The 23,478-nt window shown below is 44.7% G+C and overlaps 1 protein-coding gene across 4 annotated transcripts in view; it reads right to left on the bottom strand.

Annotated features, from left to right (window-relative positions):
* Positions 1-14,555: 14,555 nt before the first annotated feature.
* Positions 14,556-23,478, bottom strand: part of Ubqln1 (ubiquilin 1) — a 43,452-nt gene continuing 34,529 nt past the window's right edge. The window contains exons 7-11 of one of the 4 annotated variants that reach the window (XM_052157330.1): positions 22,080-22,222; positions 19,412-19,495; positions 18,157-18,272; positions 17,838-18,003; positions 14,556-16,398 (exon numbers count right to left, since the gene is read on the bottom strand). In XM_052157330.1, the coding sequence (XP_052013290.1) occupies positions 16,246-16,398; positions 17,838-18,003; positions 18,157-18,272; positions 19,412-19,495; positions 22,080-22,222 (662 nt within the window). In that variant the 3' untranslated portion in view covers positions 14,556-16,245. Of the gene's footprint in view, positions 16,402-17,837; positions 18,004-18,156; positions 18,273-19,411; positions 19,496-22,079; positions 22,223-23,478 lie in introns of all 4 variants that reach the window. The other 3 variants (XM_052157329.1, XM_052157332.1, XM_052157331.1) reach the window with 3 other exon arrangements.

The following is a 23,478-nucleotide window of genomic DNA, read 5'->3' as shown; positions in this document are numbered from 1 at the left end:
TTCCCGGTTGTATAGTAATTATTTTATTTTATTTTATTTATTTACTTTTTTTTTGGATTTGGTTTTTTGAGACAGGGTTTCTCAGTGTAGCCCCACCACGCCCGGCTTGTATTGTAATTCTTAATTGGGACAAACCGCTGTGCATGGAGGCAGAAGCAAAGCTGTTGTTTGATTGTATTAGGAGTGTGCCGTGTACTTGGCAGTGTGCAGCTGTGGAGGACAAGGCGGAGGGTGTTAAAAATTAAAAACTGTGGCTGGAGAGATGGCTCAGAAGTTAAGAGCACTGACTGCGCTTTCAGAGTACCTGAGTTCAATTCCCAAGATACATGGTGGCTCACAACCATCTGTAATGAGATCCAATGCCCTCTTCTGCTGTGTCTGAAGACAGCTTCACTGTACTCATAATAAATCTTTTTTTTTAATAAAGTTAAAAACTTAGCCGGGTGGTGGTGGCGCACGCCTGTAATCCCAGCACTCTGGGAGGCAGAGGCAGGAAGATTTCTGAGTTTGAGGCCAGCCTGCTCTACAGAGTGAGTTCCAGGACAGCCAGGGCTATACAGAGAATCCCTGTCTCGAAAAAAACCAAATCCAAAAAAACCAATAAATAAAAAAATAAATAAAGTTAAAAACGGAAGTTTAAATTCACGTATAATGTAACCAGATGACCAGAGGAAATCCTATAATCAATGCTAGAAATCACCATCTTTCAGAAGAACAATGGGTCATGGCTGTATCCGTACAAAGGAATGGAATATGCTCTCCTCCGGGAAGCTGGTTTCAGCGATGGAGACCCGAGCGGAGCGGCCCCGCCCTCCACACTGCAGAGCACAGTGGCGACTGCTTCCGAATGTCTCAGGTTAGCCTGCGAAATAACAGGCTTCGTCTTCTGTCGTTTGCTATCTATATTCTCATTTATTATCGTCATTGTATTAGTGGGCTGCTGGGACAGGTCGGCCTCAGACTCAGACAGTTGTGCTGGACTAAAGGCTTGTCCCACCATTAACGACTTTGGGGTTTTTTTTGCCTTTTTTTTTTAAATTTAAAGATTTATTGTATGTCACTGTAACTGTACAGATGGTTGTGAGCCTTCATGTGGTTGCTGGAATTGAATGTAGGATCTCTGCTCTCTCTGGTCAATACTGCTCATTCTGTTTGCTGACCCCAACCCCTGCTCACTCCGGTTTAACTTGGCTCACTCAGGCCCAAAGATTTATTTATTATTAATAAAATAAATACACTGTAGCTGTCTTCAGACACACCAGAAGAGGATTTCATTACAGATGGTTGTGAGCCACCATGTGGTTGCTGGGAATTGAACTCAGGACCTCAGGAAGAGCAGTCACTGCTGTTAACCGCTGAGCCGTCTCTCCAGCCCCTCTCTACACATATGTAACAGTTGTGCAGCTTGGTCTTCATGTGGGACTCCTAACAGCAGGAGCAGGAGCTGCCTGACTCTGTTGCCTGCCTGTGGTTCTTTCCCTCTAACTGGACTGCCTTGTCTAGCTACAATAGGAGGAGATGTGCCTAGTCCTACTGCAGCTTGACATGCAAAGGCGGGTTGATATCCATGGGAGGTCTGCCCTTCTCTGAGGGAAGAGAGGAGGACTGGACAGGGAGGCAGGGGTAGGGGGAAGGACTGGGAGGAGAGGAGGGAGAGAAGCTATAACCAGGATGTTAAAAAAAAAAAAATCAAACAATTTAGATCCTAGCCCAGAAAGGCTGGCTTCCTTCCTTCCTTCCTTCCTTCCTTCCTTCCTTCCTTTCTTTCTTAAAGGTTTATTGTTATAATAAATAATAAATAAATAATAAGTGTACTTATTATATGTAAGCACACCGTAGTTGTCTTCAGACACACCAGAAGAGGGTGTCAGATCCCACTATGGTTGTGAGCCACCATGTGGTTGCTGGGATTTGAACTTAGGACCTTCGGAAGAGCAGCTGGTACTCTTAACCGCTAAGCCATCTCTCCAGTCCAGGACTTTGTTTTCATACATCTGTCTTTATACTTTATTCTAAGCCCTCCCCCTGCCCTCCCCCACCCTGTGTCTCCTGCTCTGCTCTGGCTGGCGCCCTTCCTGTCCCCAGATGACCATCTTTTTGCACTCCTGGCTCCCACCCTTTCTTTAGCCCTTTCCCTACAGACACACACACAATAAGTTTTAAGACCTGCTTCGGAGAGTGGGTCTTTTCACAACTACAAAAAATTTCACTGTATATACACACGTTTGATGGACATCTCAGGCTGTCTCCATTTCCTGACAGGGTGACAAACAGCTTTGGTTGAGGGCTGTTTGACTGAGCAGTGAGTGTGACAGAGAGATCATGTCACCCTGATGGGACTTAGAATCACCATAGGGAAAGACAGTGAGGGATTTTCTTTTCTTTTTCTTTCTTTCTTTCTTTCTTTCTTTCTTTCTTTCTTTCTTTTTTTTTAAGTTTTTGGTTATTTGAGACAGGGTTTCTCTGTACAGCCCTGGCTGTCCTGGAACTCATTCTGTAGACCAGGCTGACCTTGAACTTAGAAATCTGCCTGCCTCTGCCTCCCAAGTGCTGGGATTGAAAGCATGTGCCACCACTGCCCTGTGGTTTTCTTTCTTTTTTTTTTTTTAAGATTTATTTATTTATTATATGTGAGTACACTGTAGCTGTCTTCAGACACCAGAAGAGGGCGTCAGATCTCTTGATGGTTGTAAGCCACCATGTGGGTACTGGGATTTGAACTCATGACCTTTGGAAGAACAGTCGGTGCTCTTACCCACTGAGCCATCTCTCCAGCCCTCTCTACTGAGTTTAATGGACTTGGGAGGACCCACCCAGTGGGCAGCACCATCCCATGGACGCAGTCCTACACTGAATGAAAAGGCGTCAGTGAGGGGAGCCCAGGCTTCAGGGCTCCGTGCTTCCTGTCCGTGGATACGATGTGACCAGTCACCCCGGCTCCGGCCACTCGGAGTTCTTGCCATGATGGACTGACTATATACTGTCAAATTGCAAAGCCATAATAAAACAGCTTCGTCTTCCCGGGCTTGCCCTGGCTGAGTTATTCGGAACATGTGCTGCCTGGCTTCAGATGTGATGCAGTCAAGGCAGAGACAGGCCACCTTGTATTCCCAGATGAGGATAAAAGACTTCCCTACGCGGGCAAGGTGTGGGGATGCTCACCTTTAATCCCAGCATTCCAGAGACAGCTGCATCTCTGTGAGTTTCAGGCCAGCCTGGTGTACATACTGAGTTCCAGGCAAGCCTAGAGCTACATAATGAGACCTTGTCTCAAGATGACAGCAAATAAATAAAAATAAGAGTTCTCTGCTGGACAGTGGTGGTGCACACCTTTAATCCCAGCACTTGGGAGGCAGAGGCAGGTAGATTTCTGAGTTCCAGGACATCTTGGGCTATACAGAGAAACTCTGTCTTGAAACAAACAAACAGACAAACAAAAAAAGAAGCCCCAACTAAGACAGTCAGTGACAGAAATCTAATGAAATCTCTGACAGTGTGGAAAGTTTCACTGTGAGAGGTTAAAAGAACAGTCACTCTCCTCACTACAATGAAGCAAACTTCGCATTTAGAGGTCTCTTTTTTTTTCCCCTTTGGTTTTTCGAGACAGGGTTTCTCTGTGTAGTCCTGGCTGTCCTGGAACTCACTCTGTAGACCAGGCTGGCCTTGAACTCAGAAATCCGCCTGCCTCTGCCTCCCAAGTGCTAGGATTACAGGCGTGTGCCACCACCGCCCGGCTTAGAGGTCTCTTCTTTTAGGGTAGCTGGTTCCCACTCAGTGCTAATCAGCTGTGTGTTATGGTGATAAGTACCTAATCCCCACAATTTATGGAGAATAAATACTAAACGAAAACAACAACAACAAAAAAGGCGTTCCCCACAGTGGGTGGTAGAGAAAGGAACCAGAGAAGCAAGTGTGTGCTCCAGAGGGCTGACAACACAAAACTGTGGGTCTTAGGTGGCTCCACTCAAAGGAAGGGGAGACATGGGTCACCTTGTATTCTCGGGCTGGAGCCCTCATGAGGAGTCTTGACACTTGGGTTCAGATCTGTTGAAAGAGAGTCCCTGGTAGATTATTCCCCTCTCTGACGGAACTGGAAGCATGGCCTGGATTAGCCTTGGCCAGCCCAGCCCAGATGTGCCACAGCAGGAAATGGAAAAAGAAAGGCAGCATTTTCCAACCTCTAATGCACCTTAGAATCCATGTCTCACAGGTGGCGCACACCTGTAATCCCAGAACTCTGGGAGGCAGAGGCAGGCAGATTTCTGAGTTCGAGGCCAGCCTGGTCTACAGAGTGAGTTCCAGGACTGTCTCGGGAAAAAAAATTTTTTTTTCAAACCCCCCCCCCAAAAAAAAAAAAACAAACATGTGTTAGGGTGGCAGACATCGCTCAGGGTAGAGCACTTGCCTAATGTGTGCAAGGCCCCAAGTCTGACCCCAGCACTGCAAACACCACCAGATGCCTTCACAGCCAGGTACTGAACCACCTTGACCAGGGTGTTCTGGTACCTGCCCTGAGAGCCTTGCACTGGCAGAGCAGCCTGGTCCGGAACCCTATTTGGATATGTAGTTTGCATACACTAACATTAGAAAAAAACATCAGAGAGACTTCATTATGGTCAAGTCCAGAGCTGGTGAGCTTCTGACGAAGTAAAGACCCACCCATAAAATTACGGATGGGAAGCAGCCTTTGCCATGATGATCCCGGCTGGTAACCAGGTGGGATCTGCAGAGTCGCTGTTCTCTGGACAAGATCAGAGGAGAATGGAGCATAGAAAGGGGTGGGATGGGAGCTGGAGAGCTGGCTCAGCAGTTAACATCACTGACTACTCTTCCAGAGGTACTGAGTTCAATTCCCAGCAACCACATAGTGGCTCACAACCAATTGTGATGGAGTCTGATGCCCTCTTCTAGTGTGTCTGAAGAGAACAATGGTGTACTCCTTTACATAAAATAAATGAATAAATCTTAAAAAAAAAAAAAGGAAGGAAGGAAGGGGAAGGGTTGGGATGAATTGGGCTTAGACAGACGGTTGGTACAGAAAAGGATCCTCTATTTAATGTGAAGAGCTCTGGTGCCGCCCTTTAGGAGTTTGGCAGGGATTGGACGCTGGGCTAGGATGAGGAAGCAGGCTCTAGATGAATACAGCTGGGGAGTGTCTTATATTCCTTGTATCTTGGTCATCCTGATAAACCCCTAGATACAGCAAAGACTTCATCTTTGACCTAGAACTGACCCTATTCTTTGTGTGTATCTAGAATGGCATCAAAGCAGACTGGAAAAAAATAAACCCGCTTCAGCCTCAGGACTGGCTGGGGTCACATTACAATGCTGTCTAATTGTCTTTTCTTTCTTCTCCCTCTTCTTTCACTCCCTCCCTCGAGACCCTGTTGACTGACTGAGCTGGCTTTATTAGTTTAATATCATTTTAACGAGGCCTTCCTTGGGCCACTCTCCATTCAGTGAGGCTGAGAGGCAGGGTAACAACAGGGAGTCTGTAGTCCGAGGAGAGAAAGTGCATTGGGAACCAGGCAGAGATGAGAGAACAGAAAGGCTATGGAAGGCATAGTCAGAAACAGCCTGCAGTACCAACCTGAGCCTTTTGGATTGGGGGTTGTCCTAGTCATTGACAACCACACTTCCCATGGGCCTTAAATCTGTGTGGGGCGACTCAGCCTGTGTGACAGGCAGGCTTTGAAGATGCGATGCCCAGTCTCTCAAGAGTGCTATACAGTTTAGCTACCATATTGAGGAGGGTCTATTGTTTGAGACCCAGCCGCAGGGACCAGAAAACAAGCAGCAATCAATATCAGGGATCCCGGGGAATCCCTGCCATTGTGTTGCTGCAGAGATGGCCACAAAGGCATGGAAAACGGGAGGGCCAGATGTAGACTCAGCTAGAGGTTAGCGCGCGCACGTGCACACACACACACACACACACACACACACACACACACACACACACACACACACACACGGAGAGAGGAGCCTGGGTTGAAGAATGCAGAGTTCTTGTCAGCGCCTTCTATTAGCTTGCACATTGCCATGGAAAGAGAAAGCTCTGAGCAGAGGTCTGCTCCTCTCCCACAGGGCGGTCTGCTGCCTGTGGGTCTGCAAGTGTCAGCAGGCAGAGTGTAAGGTCCCCTCCTCTCTCTCCCTGCATGCAGAACTCCCACTGACCCCACTCTCTGACATGTCAGTTAGGACATTTACTACCTCTGGGTGCACAGTAGGGTGGAGGGGTGCTCTGGGGAGCATGGAAACAAAGAACAGGTTACAGGCGACAAACCCCACTGGAGCCAGCGGCAACAGGTCCTGACACATGGACACCAGGAAGTTCTGAAGTTAATCAGCACTGACCCTGGTAACTCAATAGTGACCTGCAGGCCTCAGATGGAGTAACTCTCACCCAGAGGGCTTGCAGGCTCCAGGGTTAGAGGTCCTGAAAGAAGCTGCTGCCACATTTCACACACACACACACACACACACACACACACACACACACACACACACACATGCGAGCACACATGCTCGTCAAGATTTTACCTATTTATTATATTTTACTATTATATACTTTTATAAATTATTTTGTCTTAGTTCTTAACACTCCAATTGCTGGACTCACTGATATTAAAATGGTCGAACTGCTACATAAAGAACGGGAAAGCCTGGTTTAACAAATAAAGAGTGGAAGTCGGGCAGTGGAGGTCGCACCTTTAATCCCAGCACTCGAGAGGTGGAGGCCAGTGGATCTCTGAGCTCAGTTATGGAGTGAGTTCCAGGGCAGTCAGTTAGAGCTACATTAAAAAAAAAAAAAAAAGAAAGAAAAGGAAAGAAAAGAAAAGATAAATGGGGGTTGGGAGAGATGGCTCAGCGGTTAAGAGCACTGACTGCTCTCCCGAAGGTCCTGAGTTCAAATCCCAGCTCCCACATAATGGCTCACAACCATGTGTAACAAGATCTGACGCCCTCTTTTGGAGTGTCTGAAGACAGCTACAGTGTACTTACATACAATAAATAAATAAATCTAAAAAAAAACAACTAGAAACCCAATTCCATTCCCTTGAAAGAAAAGATAAATGGAGGCCGGAGAGATGACTCAGGAGTGAGCGGGTGCCAAGTGCCCTCACAAAGGCCCAAATTTGGTTCCCAGCGCCCACATGGTGGCTCATAACCACCTGTATCTCCAATCCCAGAAGCTCCAACTCCTCTCCTGATCTTTGCAGGCTTCTGCACACATGGTACATAATCACACATTCGAAGCACATACACAGCATTAAATAGTTTGTCTTAGTAAGGAATGACCTCAAAGGTCATTCGGGTGAAGTCAATTCATAATTTGGATGAAAATTCAACTTCAATGAGAAAGTCAGCAAAGAGGATTCTAAAAATTAATAAAAATAAGCTTGGAACACAAAACTTAATAAATCAACTTAACAGAAAGAATTACTGACAGACCGGCTCTAAATAGACAAGGGCTGATGCAGTGGTGCTCAGTGAGATGGTGGCTGAGTTCCAGGGTAGCCACAGGGTGGAAGGCATACCTCTGTTCTGTATAATAAAGACATATCTACCCCACCCACTGCTGGAAGGATTGAGTGTCTATGTACACACCATCTACGTTCTGTTAGCACTCATCCCACCTCATGCCTACACCACAGATGCCCCTGGAGAACGTTGGTATTGGCAGAGGAGGCAGACTTGGGGTTTAAAGAACTGCCTGAGCCCAGACATGCCAAGAAGGCCTAAGATGATGAGAGTCAGATGTCACAAGTCTTAGAGATCTGGCTGGGCCTTCTCCAAAGGGACAAGTTTAAAGATACATTTATTATTATATCTAAGTACACTGTAGCTGTCTTTAGACAGCACCAGAAGAGGGTGTCAGATCTCTTTTACGGATGGTTGAGAGCCACCATGTGGCTTCTGGATTTGAACTCAGGACCTCCAGAACAGCAGTCAGTGCTCTTAACTACTGAGCCATCTTTCCAGCCCCCACCACACCACAATTGCTGGCACTGAATACAGAATTTAAAGATTCAGCCAGGTGTGGCAGCACAGACCATTTCTCTTAACCCCCAGGAGGCAGAGGCAGGTGAGTCTTTGTGAGTTCAAGGCCAGCTTTCTCTGCATTGTAAATTCTAGACCCACAAAGGCTACACAGAGACTTGATCTCAAAAGCAAATGAAAGGTCTCAGCTAGGCGAGGCAGGCAGATTTCTGAGTTTGAGGACAGCCTGGTCTACAGAGTGAGTTCCAGGACAGCCAGGGCTATACAGAGAAACTGTGTCTCGAAAAAAACAAAATCCAAAAAACCAAAAAAAAGAAAAAAGAAAAAAAGAAAGGAAGGTCTCCATTTGTCCCCACTCTCTGGTCTTGGTAATGAAATCCCACCTGCCAGGAGTCCAAGGACAGCAATGGGTTTCTGCCATGCAACATCCACAGATCAATTTACAACCAAGTATGTCAAGAATTCTGGGTATTTCCGGAGCGTAGCTGCGTCGTGTTCCAGAAGCTGGTGTCTGAGTGCATGCGCACACAGCACTGCAGCCTCCCTCCACTCTGCAGCAAACCCGCTGTGGCAGCCCGATGGAACAGTCCATGGACGAAGCTGTGTGAGGTTTCTGGGAGCTTGTAAGGAAACAGATCCTGTAGCCTGCTCTCTGTGTCAAGGGTTGCTCCTCTGCCCCGCCCACATGGGGTTTATGGGAATGGGTTTGCTTCAGACTTCAATCTGCTTGCTTAGTTTTGTTATTCCCATGTTTCCAAGCACGGGTCACCCTGTGACTGCTTATAACTTGGACTCAAGCGAACTTTGCACATGTGCGAACTTTGCACATGTGACTTTGCCTAATCCTTAGAATATAAATTGTCAGCCAGGCGGTGGTGCTGCACGCCTGTAATCCCAGCACTCTGGGAGGCAGAGGCAGGTGGATTTCTGAGGCCAGCCTGGTCTACAGAGTGAGTTCCAGGGCAGCCAAAGCTATACAGAGAAACCTTGTCTCAAAAAAAAAAAAAACCAAAACTAACAAACAAAGAATATAAGTTGTCTGATGTGCTGAATAAAGTTGGCCGTCACGTGACTTTAGTCCACCTCAGTTTTTTGGCCCGGCTGGCTCTCTCAGGCTTGGGCCATCAACTAGAGTAGAAGACTGCACATCTGCAATCTTCTGAGGGTTCTGCCTGCTTCTGTCTGTCTCCCCATGGAGCATGCCAGGGTTACAGATGTTTGTATACTGCCTCTGAAATACCTCGGACCAGATTTGCCAACATTACCGTAAGGACTAGGGTTGTTACTCCGTGTGTTGATACACACACGTAGTTTTCTGTTCTTCTAAGAAATTAATGACGTACACTCTTACTCCCAACCATCACTCCTCAGCATGCAAGCATCAAACTGGTGTATCTTTGAATAGCATTTATACAATGTTGGATTTTAAAGATTGTTTTATGTGCTTGCATGTGTGCACATAATCATATATATGTGTGCATACCACATGCATGGTGGAGGTTAGAGGAGGGTAGGATTGTAGTCACAGATGGGTGTGAGCCTTCACGTGGGTGCAGGGAACCAACTTGAGCCCTCTTCATGAGCAGCCCAGTTGTCTTAACTGCTAAATCTTCTCTCCAGCCCCTTGCCATACCTTAAGAATTAATATCCATGTTTCTCAAATGACTTCTTAGAATAGGAAGGGAAATGGCTACCAAGGCACAGCTAGTGGTTAGTATGCAGTGCTTACAGAGAAAGGGAAAGAACGCGACAAAGCCATTCTGTTAGCTCTGTAGAAAACCCAGAAAAGACAGACAGATACACAACTAATTTCACTGAAGACATAGACACAAAAATCTCAATAAAATATTAACCAAATTGAGCAATGTATTTTAGAAATCACATTCAATAGCCTATGATGATGGCTCAATGGTTAAGGGTCCACACTGCTCCTACTGAGGATACAGCTGAGTTCCCAGGACCCACATCAGGTGGAGAACAATCTCTTCAATGGCAGCTCCAGGAGACCAAACACCTTTTCCTGGCTCAATAGACACACGTGTGAACAGAGAGATGCACACAGATACACACATACATAAAATGAAAAATAAAAATATTTTTAATATAGAATGAAGCCGGGTATAGTAGGAGCTTGCCTTTGACCTCAGCACTATTGTTTTTATTTATTTATTTTTTATTTTTTTGATTTTTGGATTTGGTTTTTTCGAGACAGGGTTTCTCTGTATAACCCTGGCTGTCCTGGAACTCACTCTGTAGACCAGGCTAGCCTCGAACTCAGAAATCTGCCTGCCTCTGCCTCCTAGAGTGCTGGGATTACAGGCGTGCGCCACCACTGCCCGGCCGCACTATTGTTTTTAAAGATTTATTTTATGTATATGAGTATACCATTGCTCTCTGCAGACACACCAGAAGAAGGCATCAGACCCCATTGCATATGGTTGTGAGCCACCACATGGTTGCTGGGAATTGAACTCAGGACTCCTGGAAGAGCAGTCAGTGCTCTTAACCACTGAGCCATCTTTTCAGCCCTAATCTCAGAACTATTAAGGCAAAATTAGGTGAATTTCTGAGTTCTTGACCATGTAGAGCTACCTAGCATGTTCCAGTCTCAGAAAAACAAACAAGCAAACAAACTGTCTTAGTCAGGTTTTGATTCCTGCACAAACATCATGACCAAGACACAAGTTGGGGAGGAAAGGGTTTATTCAGCTTACACTTCCACATTGTTGTTCATCACTAAAGGAAGTCAGGACTGGAACTCAAGCAGGTCAGGAAGCAGGAGCTGATGCAGAGGCCATGGAGGGATGTTTCTTACTGGCTTGCTTCCCCCGGCTCACTCAGCTTGCTTTCTTATAGAACCCAAGACCACCAGCCCAGGGATGGCACTACCCACAAGGGGCCCTCCCCTCTTGATCACTAATTGAGAAAATGCCTCACAGCTGGATCTCATGGAGGCACTTCCCCAACTGAAGCTCCTTTTCCTGTGATAACTCCAGCCTGTGTCAAGTTGGCACACAAAACCAGCCGGTGCACAAACACAATAACAAAAACCTGCTTACAAAAATAAAAAATTAAGTTAGTTCCATTCCAAGAATGTAAGAGTCAAGCTTTTCATCCAAAGAGAAATCACATGACCACCTCCATAAGTGAAGACGGTCTTGACAAAGTCAAATATCACTTCAAGATAAAAGACCCAGAAGAAAAAACGAGAATACTGCAACACATCCTCACCACACTAAGGATATATGTAATAAATATGAAGCCAGCAGTATGAAAAACGGGAAAAACGAAAGGATATTTTCTCTAAAGCGAGGAACGAGACGAGGGTGCCCAGTTTTGTATGGCAGGAGAAAGAAGCAGAGAGATGAGGAGAGGAGAGGAGGAAGAGGAGTTTCTAGATCTCACGTCCTAGCTCGTTTTCCCTGGGCCATTACGTCCAACATAACCAAGACACAACCAAGTGTATGTAAGCATTAGGGATGCGCCGCGTTTTACCAAGTTAGAGCTCGACTGGACAGCCAGCCTGTTTGTAAAGTCGGGTATCAACACAGGCGTGGCGCCATCAGCTTCAGAATCAGGTGGAAATGTAGGCTGTCTCTCCTGATCTCGCATCCTTCCAGAAGGTTCTCTGGCAACTTAGCTTGAGTGTAGTGCAAGTGGAACTCCGCCCTCAAACCTTATGACCGGCTGTGTGGTACATGAGAATCTTCAACGCCCAGAGGCCGTCCTAAAAACATTGGTGGTTTGTGGAGCCTGCAGGCTGTGGCAAAATGAAGACTTCATGCCTTAACTAAACGGGACTGCTCTTCAGTGAGATGATCTAGGAACATATCTACATGGAACAGACTGTTTATTGCTTACTGTAGAAGTCCATACCCCTGGGCTGGAGAGATGGCTCAGTGGTTACATGCAGCACTGTGAGAAGAACGGTGCCCAGCACACCTTCAGATACAAGTGTGCACCACCATCAATACCCACACATGAGCGAGCCTTCTTGAAGACTCTGGTGTCATCCCAAGTGCGTCTACCACGCCTTGCCCTAATCATTTCTGATCATCATGCTTTCCCCTCCGTTTCCCATAACAACAATCTAACCCCACCATGCTAAACTCCTTATTGTAGCCATAAGGAGACCTTTTTTTTTTTTTTTTTTAAAACTAAGTTCAAGATTAGCATCAGTCCCTGGTGAACTGCAAAGCAGGGACAGACAACACAGTGGCCACACCTACCTCCCTGCTTTGCAGCAATCTGGTCACTTCAGCACTGCTGAAGTTTGTTGAGTGTCAAAACCAAGCTTCCGTCCCTGCTCCCATCTCTGCTTCTCTACTCTGTCACCTTGCTTTTAACATTACATCTGTGTCACTAAGTCCCACTGGTCTAACCTTCAGTCAGATCTCATGGATTCTTATCATCCTGGTTAGCTTAGACTTTGCTACTTTATATACAAGTTTGCCTGCAGGCATGTATGTCTACCACACGCTCCCAGTGACTGAGTTCAGAAAAGGAATTCTAGGCAGCCTCTAGACAGCATGGTTCAACTGTGTGCATTCCTTACCAGAAGTCACGTTGGCCTATGAAAAAGACACTTCTGAGACAAGAAATAGTGGCTCGTGAGGCAGATGGCTTTAGAAGGAACACTTGAAATGGCTGGCCAGCAGTATCCCCACATCTCTAGGAGCTCCAATTCCGATGTGGCTGTGGCTGGCATTTCTAGACAATAGCACTTGAGTGAGAAACAGAGCACTGGCTGTGGGGACTCTGGTGAAGCTGCTGAGCTGAGGTCTCCACACCGTGTGCGTCAGTCTCATGACTTACTGTGAACAGGTATTGGGAACCATTGCCCCCTAACTGCCCACTAGCAGCAATGGATCCAGCCAGGAGTTAGGGTGATGTCAGACAGTCGGTGTCCACACAGGGAAGAGAGAGAGACAGCAATACCTTTGCTTTCTTGCTTTCTTTCGTTCTTCTGGGACAGAGTTTCTCTGTGTAGCCCTGGCTATCCTCCAACTCAGAAATCTTCCTGCCTCTGCCTTCCAAGTGCTGGGATTAAACGTGTGCGCCACCACTGCCTGACGTACCTCTGCTTTCTGATGAGTCAGTGGACTCCAACTTTATCCACTAAATTATTTAAAATACTGTGTAAAATTGCCTTCTGCTGCATGTATAAGGTGTGTGAAATATTAATGAATTTTGTATTAGACAGGATGTGCCAGTTAGATATCATTAGTAACTTTAAAACCCAAAACAACTGATCACTTTTGGTCCAGACATTTCAGGTAAGAGAGTGGGGTGAAGCCGGGCAGTGGTGGCGCACGCCTGTAATCCCAGCACTCTGGGAAGCAGAGGCAGGTGGATTTCTGAGTTCGAGGTCAGCTTGGTCTACAGACTGAGTTCCAGGACAGCCAGGGCTACACAGAAAAACCCTGTCTCGAAAAAAACCAAATCCAAAAAAAAAAGAGATTGTGGTGGTTTGAATATACTTGGTCCAGGAAGTGGCACTATTAGGAGGTGTGGCCTTGGAGGAAGTGTGTCACTGGGTTTTGAAAGACCTTCCTCCTAGCTGCTTGAAGCTAGTCTCCTAGCTACCTAAGGAACAAAAAGAGGAACTCTCAGCTCCTCCTGCCCCATGCCTGCTTGGACACTGCCATGCTCCCACCTTAATGATAATGGACTCAACCTCTGAACCTGTAAACCAGCTCCAATTAAATGTCCTTATAAGGCTTGCCTTGGTCATGGTGTCTGTTCACAGTAGTAAAACCCTAACTAAGACAGAAGGTGGTACCAGGAGTGGGGTATTGCTGACCATGCTTTTGTTTGGAAGGATGTGGATTTGGGGACTTTGGATTTGGAAAGCAGTAGAATGCTTTAAGTGGGGTTTATTCCATCATAGCAGGAATAAAGAAGACATTGTTGAGGGTGATTTGAATTGTGAAAGATTGTTCTAGAAGTTTCAGAGGAGAATTTTAATATGTGGTAAAAAAAGACTGTTCTTGTGATATTTTGGTGAAGAATGTGTGAAGTGGAAACTTCTAGTTCTTTGGAAAGACAGTTATGTCAAATGATGTTTTGCTGGGGCACACAGGTGAGAAGATGTTTTGATATAGCAAACACATGAAAGGACACTTGGAGAAGGAGTATAAAATGACCCCACAGAGAGTGGGAGACAGAACTGACCTTGGTTTGGTTTTCTCTGCCATTCTTTGCATCGTTGAGCTCAGCTTATGGTAACACCCTGCTGAGAGAAATTCGCCCAAGGCCTAACTGCTCATGACATTCCTGTGGCAGCCTGCTGCTTCCTCAGGCTGGTTGGGCAAGCTTCTCCATTTCTTCAGGATTGAACTACAGCTGCTTGTTGACAGAACTGGTCTGCAGCTGCTTAGTCCTATTTGGTGTTTGCTACAGGACTGAACTGCTGTCAAAGAAGATTGAGCTTATCACCCCCAAAGAACTGCTGAACAGGTCCACTTTCCCCCATATCCTAATAACTTTACATTAAGACATACTGAGAAAAAACAAAGACAGTTTTCTACAAAAGAGGCGAGACAACCAAGTGTAAAAGCTGGAGATTTATTGTTATTTGGTGATTAATAAATCAAACTGCTTCGACACTGCCCCACCTGCATATTGCCAGTCACCAGTACAAAGTCTTTCAACCAGACAGACTGAGGTATAAGGCAGAGAGCACAGACACATGCACACCGTGCTGCCCTCCTCAGTCACACCGCCACCCCAGCCTTTGTACATGTTTTCTTCCTGGGCATAGTGTCAGAAAAGTATACAGTCTGGGGCCAACCTGCCTCTCAACCTTTTAAAATTAAGCAACTTACAGAAGTTATAGAATTCACCTTCTATTTCCCTTGATTTTACTTGTCTGAACTAATTTTAGATTATTTAACATTATAATTTCGGGCAACCATACAAGAGAGAATACAGTGACCTACGAGAACACTGAACCAGAGCCAGTCACATATATCACCGACCCTAACATTATATTTTAATTGGTCCCAAAGGAATATATCACCCCAACAGTCTGAGAGTTAGGCAAGTAGAACGTCTTTGGGGAAGGAAGAAAGAGGCTATAGAAAAGCCAAACTTACTCAAAATTGTTAAAACGGCTCTTTTTCACCCAACTGACACTACTATATGCATAGAATCTTCACAGAATCTTAGTTGCCAGTGTTCCCTAGTTCAGGCTGGCCCAATCCAGAACAGATTCTGTCTCACCCCTCCCCCACCCCCTTCTGAGGCTCTGAACAGCACGACATTCAACTATTTAACAGAACTAGCCAAACACGAGAGAAACAAGTGGCTCACTACCATTAAAAACCAGGTATTTATCGCCGAAGAGTGAGAAAGCTGATACACCCAAAGATAGCTCTACTCTTTTATGGTGATACTGAAGCGTCAGCACTTCCAGCGAGGGCGACATCTCAATAAAACTTAGTGCTGCGGAGATACCTGTGGGGAGCAGGGAGCCCAGCAAACACACCAGTGTATGTCACAGCGCTCCTTCAGGCGGCACAGAGAAAGGTAATTTACAGCCATTATATGCTGAGATATTGTTACATTATGTTGTCTGTACAATTAAATGTCCCTAAAGAGATAACCAGAATTAGTTTTTATTCCCACACTGACTAAATGGCACTTCTGCTGAGATGTTTATCAGAGATGCTGTAGGATTCTACAATTAGGAGTCCTCATTGCACTTTTTTGGTTACAGAAATTTTTGTTTAGATGGCCTAGAAATGTGCAATAATTTGTATTGTATACAAATAAACAAAATTGTCAGTAGTATAAATCTTACAGCATTATTTGCAAAGTACATGCCAAAGTCACAATAAGCAATATTGAACCAGAAATCATGGAGCGCGCACATGATCTGCTTTTTAATGCCTTTATTCTACATAAATTACTACCATAGGGTTATGTTTAAAAAGCAAGTTAGTTGGACAGATGCAAGACAAAAATTTGTTCACCCAATTAGAAAAGGTGATATTTTTAAAAAAATTACAATAAATGCCAAGTGTTTGATGCATGCAGCAGCCTTAACCAGAAACATTGATTCCCACAGGTCCAGAAGGACACAGCAACTGCGCATCTTACTGCGCTCCACCTCCAGACACTTCCTATTGGTTTCCTTATAACAGCACAGAATCCCAATGAAATAAAGCAGGTTATTTTAAAGATTTAAGAGCCGTTATCAAAAATAAATTACATTTTTTTCAGGATACAGAAATGCTGCTATGATGGCTGGGAGCCCAGCAACCTTTCAATCGCAGCGTTGATGTCTCCACCTGTGGCGATCAGCGCTTGCAGGTTGGCTTCCCGGTTCAAGAACCCCATGGCACTGAGCTGCTCCAGCTGTTGCTGAAATCTGACTTCTGGACTCTGCAGCTGCTGAAAAGAACAACGAAGCACAATCTAAGGAAAGCCAGTCCATGCTATACCCAAGTCACCTTTGAAAACATCACCTGCATTCTAAATAATGTATGCTGCTCTGCTGAGCTTTCTTTAAATTGTTACCTGTTTCTTGAGATATAGCCACCATATTTGGTTATTTATTAAATAGAACCAACTTATTCATCTAAAATACACAAGACCATTGGCAAAGATTTAAAAAAAATATTTCCAGGTGTTAGTCTATAATTTATTCTTACATTTTATGTATGTATGTATGTATGTATGTATGTATGTATGTATGTATGTATGTATATATGTATATATGTATTTATGTTTTGAGACAGGGTTTCTCTAGCCCTGGCTGTCCTGGAACTCAGTCTGTAGACCAGGCTGGTCTCCAACTCAGAAATCCACCTGCCTCTGTCTCCCAAGAGTCGGGATTAAAGGTATGAGTAACCACTGCCCATATCCTTACTTTATATTATGTATTTACTTCAAATGAGCAAAATATGATTTAAAATATTGTATAAATATCCATATTTAAAAGCTGATTAGCAGTTTACTTTGGAATAGTTTATTCCTAAACCATAACAAACAGATCATATAACTCTGCCTTTAAACTAACCTTACAGGCTGTGGCGAGCACACAGGGTTTGGATTTGGTTCCCTGAAGCCCCTTCTCTCTTCTCCACAAAGGGTAAAACAAGCTTAATAAATTTCAGTACTTCAGAATCTTGCAAGTAGCAGAAACCATGCACAGACAGTTTAGAGTTAGATGCTTTCTCTTGTATTAATACTAAGTGTGCTTCAATTACAACACCAACTGGCCTGACAGCATGTATGCTGTGCACAGACATTAGATGAGCTAGCTAACTGTGGCTCTGAGCCGCCATATGCACACTGGGTGTGCGTAGTATCCAGTGCTCTGGAAGCATGGCCAGTGCTCTTACATCTGAGCTAGCCTTCTCTCCAGGCCCCTTTAATGGTAAACTCTTAGTAAAGACAATAAATGATCACAGTGCAAAAATATTACTAAGGGGTCTACCACATACAGGAAGTGCTGGAGTAATGGACAGGCTCCAACAGGAAGCCTAGATAGGGCTATTCTGAAACATTGACAATGTTTTTAGATTCTCCCTGATAAACTCTTATACAATGAAACTTATTTCAAAGGGCCTTGAAGAAAGTACTTCAAAACCCATTTTTTAAGGCTACTTCTAAATATTATTCCATCAGATTGAAGAATTCTTTCCTCTGCTATGTGATATAGCAACAAAATTAATAATTTCTGTAATGTTTGGCTTTTAGATTTATTATCCTTGAATAGTACTTTTCATTACTCTGAACAGGAAACGGCTGCTGCTTTCTTTTTGCCTTTTTTTTTTTGAAAATTTGAAAACAAGAGCAAAGTTTGTAGAGAAAAGCATCCTTACCTGAGGATTCACCCCGACAAGGGCCTGCAGCATCTGCTGGATAAACTGCTGGTGGCCTGGCTCGGCAGTGCCCCCTTGGGGGTTCGTGTCCTCACCAGGTGCAGTGCTAGGTGCATTGGTTCCTGAAGAGCCTCCAGAATTGCCTGCTGCCAAGCCAGGAGTAAACCTAGGGAAAGCACAGGCAACCCCATCAGGTTACACTTTAACATAGCATTGGCCAGGTTATTTTCTTAAAAACAAGTAGATGTAACGTTGAAAAGTGACTAAAAACAACGCAATAATTAAAATAAAAGGCAGACTGACACTGCAATGAGCTTACCCTGGGATGAGGCCGGGGGCTTCTGTGGCCAGTGTCTGCAGGCCCTGCTGGATCTGCAGCAGCGCCTGCATGGCTCTTGGGTTCGACATTGCTGAGAGCGTGTCAGGGTTCTGCATCTGAGGAGAAGAAAGCCCAGTGATTACCAAGAACTGAAAGCAAGTCAGGCACATATTTCCAACTCTGCAACATCTCTGAGGAAAATCTAAAATCTTACACCCAGACACCATATTTCTTCCCAAAATGAACACAAACCCTCCTCTCTGAAAGCGAGTTCCACACACAGACTATTACTCAACTCACTAGCAAGCCTACCAGAAATGCCATTTCCAGGGCGAAGACAAGGAGGAGCCATCCCACAAGCCACAGATCCCCTTTCTTCAACAGAAGAAAAACCTTTCTATGCAATTCCAAACGCAAATGTATTAGATGGTGGTAACCTGGTAACCATGCCTTGTCGACTGCTAATCTAACAGTCTTACTCGTCGCCATCTGAAACAGCCATTGCAAACCTGAATCAATGCAGCGTCCCTAGCTTCTAGGCTTTCAAAGCCCCACACCTGACAGACAAGGAGCTCCTACTAAGCAGCAGGCCAAGGACAGTCACTGACCATGGGTAATGACTTGCTGGCAGGGAGCTTGTGCCACTGCAGTAGACCAAGGACAGTCACTGACCGTGGGTAATGACTTGCTGCCTAACAATGATTGCAATCAAGTTGGAACCCTGACAACTACCAGTTTCAAACACCAACACCACTTTATGTTTCTAAATAGCACTGTGACATCTTGGGGAGTGTTTTTTTTAAACCTTCGTAAGGTGACAACACTGACAGTCTTAACCTCACTAACTCTAATTGTGAGGAAATGAGGTCTACTCCCAGAGAACAAGCATTCTACTAATTTGGAAGAAAGTGAGACATTACAACAAAAGCCAACCTGAGGGTAGCACTTTCCTGATTCTCAAAACCAGTCCAAACTGTACAGTGTATATAAAGATGCACTTCACAGTTAGTGCAGTGAAGGGAAATGGCCTATGATATCAACAAAGTGTCAGAACCCTAAATCCTCATGAGCAACAGCAACACAGCTCTCCCCTCACAGGAGGAGTGACATGGGCAGAGAGGGTCAGACTCAGTGTCCACAGTGGGTGGGACCACGCGCTCCTGTGCGCCGTGCTGTCAGCCAGGCAGAGGCCACGTTCACCAGCAAACCTTTTAAGCAGATCATTACAAAGACAGCAGCGTCTTCTCTTACTCACTTGTTGGAGGAAAGTTGGGAGCTGTTGTCTCATTTGTTCTTGAAGCTGAGGATTTCCAGCAAATAGGGGATTATTCAGCATCATCTATGGGGCAAGTATTCAAACAATTTTAACTGGAAATATCTGAAACAAGTAATGTACCTGGTTTAATATTCTACCTTCCTCCAAGTGCCTGAACTGGCACTTAAAAGGGAGGGAGAACAGAAATACAAAAGGGCAGGGAAGTTCTATCCACAAGGAGCTGAGGGGAGGAGGGAAGGAAGGAAGAAGGAAGGAAGGAGGAAGAAAGGAAGGAAGGAAGGAAAGAAGGAAGGCAGTTAGGCATCTTCTCTTTCAATGAGAATGGCGGGTGATGGATGACATGCAGTGCCCTAAAAAATAAAAGCAATTGTTTTGTCCCTTTTTCCTTGAACAAAGGTGAATACCTGCCTTTGAAAGGGAAAAAACAAAAAACAAACAAACAAAAAAAAAAACCCTGGCAGTGCCAGGCTCTCAGGAAAGAAACATCAACATGTAACAGCTTAAACATGGCTTGCTTAGAAACCTCAACACACAAACAGCAAGCACAGAGAAGCCCAGGTCTGGGCCCACTGTATCCACCTGCCCACTCCTAACAGCTGATGTTAGGTCCAGAATAACCACAAAGCAGCCGCCAACTTGCCAGATAAATGGAGCTGCTAGGTGACAGCCAGCCCCACCTAGCACCAGCAGTCCTCTGGGAAAGCGCTTAGATACCTAAGACGCAGAGATGTAAATGAGCACCAAAATTACCTAGCGTCTTACTCCACTTCACTAGCACCACAGTAGAAACATGGGACGCCTAGCCTTCAACGTATGACCAGTGTTAACATAATGGGACTGCCTGAAGGTAAGACCATCATACACAATAAGCTAACCGGAAACTACAAGGTTCAAAAAAGACAAACTACATATTGCTTTCCGATGATTACTGATGGCCTGTTTACCTGTCCAAAGTCTGGGGAGAAAATGATATTTGCCCTCAATTAGGCAACCTTACTAAATGACAACTGTATGTAAATCCTGTTTGTTTGTTTGTTTTTTAAAAAAAGATTTCTCCCAATCCTCCTTCAAAGTGGATTATTTAATTTCAACATCATCAAAGAGGGAAACAGTTGGTGTCTTATGGATACAGCACGCGCTTTAGAGTAAGCAGTAAATCACCAGGAGGTGCTCCAGGTCAGAGACGCCTCTTTTTAACTCTCCTTTGTTATGAGAGTAATTAACCAGTTACCACATTTACTTTCATCTTAAATTACTCACCTAATATAGGAAAAGCTACACACACACACACACACACACACACACACACACACACCTTTTGATTTATCATACTTATTATATTTTCCTAACTTACCTGAACCTCCATTCCAGAATTAAGTCTGTATTTACTTTTTATTCATTTATTTCATATATCTAAGTACACTGTAGCACACTGTCTTCAGACACACCAGAAGAGGGTGTCAGATCAGTTGTAAGCCACCACGTGGTTACTGGGATTTGAACTCGGGTCCTTTGAAAGAGCAGTCAGTGCTCTTAACTGCTGAGCCATCTCTCCAGCCCCCAGAATTAAGTATTTACACTTAAAATATTTTACATATTTAAGTTTCAAAAGAATAAGCACTAGAATGTGAGCAGCTGATGTCAGAGCACACTGTGAGCTGCTGAGTATTCTGTCATAAGAGGCGTGCGTCACTTCGCATTGCCAGGACTTGCTTTACAGCTAGCAGACATCAGGTGTGGAGCACCAGGGCCCTCTACAGACAGTGTGCTTCCTGCAGAGGAGCTGTAAGGAGGAGGCACACACTCAGTGTTAAATGATACACATACTTGAAAATACAGGTCACTTCACACACTTCCACACCTCAAGGAACCAAGTGATAAAAATGCTTAGCACACGTTAACATCAAGCACTTAATTAACAAACTCACAAAGCCAGCTTTCAGAAACACACAACAACCCATACCATGCGTGTTTTAAGATTAACATTATCCAGAAGCACCATTGTTACTCTTTAATTACCGTTGTTATGTAAGTCATCACCAAGGACCCTACCTCAATGACATCTGCTTTATCCTTGTATCAGTGTGGCTGCAGGATTTTGAAATAAAAACCATTTCACTCATAGTAATGAAAGAAGAGACGCTTTTAAACATAAATGAGAGTGCTGTAAAGGACGCCTAGCAGCAGTGACGATGGTGGGTGCTCACCGTCACTCCACGCCCTCCAGCTGTTCAGGCCAGCCAGGGTGCTGCTCTATGTACGTACACCACCACCCAGACAGCTAGCACCAAGCAAAACACACACACACACACACACACACACACACACACACACACACACACACACACACACACACACACACGCAGGAGCAGCCGTGATCAGAGCAGACTCTGGTTTTGTTTTTAAAGCACATCTCATCAACAAATAGCAGAAATGAGGTTGTTTGAAGTTATCTGAACTAAAACTGCCCCCAGATGAAGGTGCAGTGTGTCATGGGACATCTCTAGCACTCTGAGAGCTCACCAGAGCAAGTCCCAGGCCGCTCAGTTCAGAGTACTCTTGTTTTTTTTTGTTTTTTTTTTGAGACAGGGTTTCTCTGTGTAGCCCTGGCTGCAGAGTACTCGTAAGCACACAGTCACATGCTCACCTGCGCAGCCAGGTCCGGATTCTGGCTCAGCGACTGCATCATGCCTCTCATGTACGGGGCGGACAGCATGTTCTGCATGAGCTGCGGGTTCTCAGTTATCTGTTGTAACAGGCTCTGCATTCCTGGACTGTTGAACATACTAGCTAAAATTTTATTTACAAAAAGAAAAACAAACAGATTAAGACACAAATTTAGGTTTTAAGACACAGTATATATTGGTACTTTATGTCCCCTCCTCACACTTAATAAGTGTTGCTACCTAAACAAAGTTGCTACCCAGTACTAACTAGTTACTAAGCTCTGTTTTCAGATCAACCTTTACTGTACTCAATAATGGCTCCAAGGCACAAGAATCCTGACAGTGGCACTTCAGAGACACCAAAACCAACAAATACGCTTCCTTCAAATAAAGGGTGAACAGTTCTAACGGAGTACTGAGGGGAAATGCCAGCATAATGTTAACCCAACTGTTAAACTCTTCTTTTCATTCTGGTTTTTGAACTAATGTCCCTTTATCTGGCTTTAAACACCTTAGTATCTCCACTCAACTTTCTAATTTGCTGTGACTCCTGTGTTTGTGGTGTTCCTATATTTTCAACTTTCAAGTTAGCTTTTCCACACTCTAAAGTTCAAAAATATCTATCTTAAGACAATTTGGCAAGCTTCAGCTTACAAAACCAATCTGGTTTTCACAGTCTGTTTTTATATAGCCCACAAAGTGAATATTGTTTTTACATTTTTACAGTTAAGAGAAAAAGGTCTACAAATAAATACTTATAGAAATATGGAAACTGCTGAAATCTGATCCCGGTACTGCGATCTAGGATTCACACTAGGAAAGTGCAGCAGCACTGAACTGGTACCAGTGGGGCCGTCCTGCTTCCCTCAATGGCTGTGCTGTGTCACCAGAAACCAGTCTCTCTAGCATGTTGTTTTTCTTAATTACAAATGCAAATTAGTCATGTAAGAAGTAAAATAAGAGAAGCAAACTGTTAACATTGTGGGGTCAGGGCACAGTAGAGTGAGAATCACTTTACCAAATGAAATGGCAAAATTCTGTAACATATCAAAGAGTACAACACTGTAGACACATTGCCTGAGCACTCATCATGACATCCCGGCTAGGCACCACTCAGAAGGCTGAGGTAGAATGCCAACTTCCAAGCTGGTCTGGAACATAAAAGCAGGCCCAAGAAAATGGCTCACAGTAGCTAGTTACTATTCCAGAGGACCCCAACATGACAACTCACAACCACCCATTAACTGCAGCGGTAGATGCAAATTCTTTTTTGGGCCTCCGCAGGCACTGCATGCACACGGTACAGACACACATGGCAGGCAAATCCTCACACACAAAATAACCTTTTAAAAACATATATATAGGACTGGAGAGATGGCT

This window comes from Apodemus sylvaticus, chromosome 14 (assembly GCF_947179515.1).
Source record: "Apodemus sylvaticus chromosome 14, mApoSyl1.1, whole genome shotgun sequence".
NCBI lineage: Eukaryota > Metazoa > Chordata > Mammalia > Rodentia > Muridae > Apodemus > Apodemus sylvaticus.
Note: the sequence above shows the minus strand (reverse complement) of the source record. Positions and strands in the feature narration are given on the sequence as shown.